Source organism: Macrotis lagotis, chromosome 3, assembly GCF_037893015.1.
Source record: "Macrotis lagotis isolate mMagLag1 chromosome 3, bilby.v1.9.chrom.fasta, whole genome shotgun sequence".
NCBI lineage: Eukaryota > Metazoa > Chordata > Mammalia > Peramelemorphia > Peramelidae > Macrotis > Macrotis lagotis.
The window spans coordinates 231,599,893-231,601,688 of record NC_133660.1 but is presented as its reverse complement, the minus strand read 5'-3'; the positions used below and the strand labels follow the sequence as shown (position 1 = coordinate 231,601,688).

The window sequence follows — 1,796 nt, the reverse complement described above, 5'->3', positions numbered from 1 at the left end:
TTCTTCCAGTCAACTGGTGATTAACTTCTTCAAGATGTGGAAAATGTTCCTATAGGAAGTGAAAGACTTTCTTTGCAAGGTATTAATAACTTTGGTTAGCTAGCAGAATAGTATTTACACATTTGGATATAGTCTCTGCATATATATATGCAAATATATATATATGTGTATATATATGTGAAAGGTACCAGTGATGTGATTAAATAAAGTTCTACAATATTGTGATCCATTTTACAGTTTTACAATGGCAAAACTGGCAAATCACCCAGTATGGTTGGATCAGGGAAAAACTTGGTGGCAACAAATATATTCATCTCTCCTTTGCTTACGTTTTCTGCTAAGTTGCATAGGAGCAAAAAAATGAGAGTAACATAGTAGGATATCCTGTAGGTGGCTTGTGAATGTTTCCTGAATACATCAATAGACATATCCAAATCTTAGTTTTGCATTTCATTTTAATCTCATTTTCTTCTTTTTTTCTCATTTTTTTCTAATAGGCTCTTGTTGTGAAATGTATGTCTGACAAGAACTGCACTGCTGTGACTGAATTCATTATTTTGGGGTTAACAGATGATCCAACCCTTTGTGTCATTCTCCTGATATTTTTTGGTTTTATGCTTTCACCTTAATGAGTAACCTTAGTATAATCATGCTGATCAGGAAAAGGTCCCAGCTTCACACTCCAAAGTACCTTTTTCTCAGCCACTTAGCGTTTGCGGATATTGGATCTTCCTCAACTGTCACACCTGTTATGCTCAAGAACTTCCTTGTGGACAAAACCATAATCCCTCTTGGAGGCTGTGTGGTCCAACTGTTCTTTGTAGCCTTCTTTGGGACAGCTGAGTGCTTTCTGCTGGCTGTGATGCCCTATGACCAGTATGTGGCAATCTGTAACCCCCTGCTTTATTCTGTCAACATGCCCCCTAGGATCTGTACTCTATTACTTTTCTTCTCCCACCTCGGGGCTTGTACAAATGCTTGGATCTACACTTGTTGCTTATTGAGCCTGTCCTTCTATGGGCCCAATAAGATTAATCACTTTTTCTGTGATTATTCACCACTTCTGAACCTTGCTACATACCAAGAAGATATTGTTGAAATTCTAACATCTGCCTCTGCTGGATCTATAATTGCGATCTCAGTACTAATTGTCATAATCTCTTATGTCTCCATCCTCTTCTCTGTCTTGAAAATCAGTTCCACTGAGGGAAGATCCAAAGCTTTCTCAACTTGCACCTCCCATCTCACTGCAGTCACTCTCTTCTATGGCACCCTTCCATTCATTTATGTGATGCCCAACTCCAACTACTCAGCAGATGAGAAAAAAGTAATATCTGTTTTCTACATGGTAATTATCCCCTTGTTGAATCCTCTGATCTATAGTCTAAGGAACAATGAAGTAAAAGGGGCCCTGAGAAAAATGATGACGAGGAAACCTCCTTTTTCATGAATTCACCTTAAGTAAATACTATGTCCCAGGTTTCAGGGATGCAAGGATAAATTTAGACAATACTTTCCTTTAAACATCTAATATTTTTCTGACATGCTGTTTAAAATTAAGTGATACCAGCAACCAGGTTTTAGAAAAGATACATGGTATTTTCATTTTGATGCGTTAGATTTATGAATTTCAATGTTGATTGCAAAGGTCTGAAATTTTCCACAATCATGGATATCCCCCCTCTGTAAAGGGCATGTAAAAGTGTCTTCTCTCTCTCTCCTTTGGGTTCCTGATCTTTTTGAAATCTTGCAACAATGATTTTACATTGATTTGTGGTAGTTACTGTTTCCATTTC

General features: G+C 37.4%; 1 protein-coding gene across 1 annotated transcript; it reads left to right on the top strand.

Annotated features, from left to right (window-relative positions):
- Positions 1–515: 515 nt before the first annotated feature.
- On the top strand, positions 516–1,450 carry LOC141516460 (olfactory receptor 5P3-like). Its single transcript, XM_074227531.1, is given in 2 exon segments — positions 516–606; positions 609–1,450. Coding segments are annotated over 2 exon segments (933 nt in total).
- Positions 1,451–1,796: the final 346 nt, after the last annotated feature.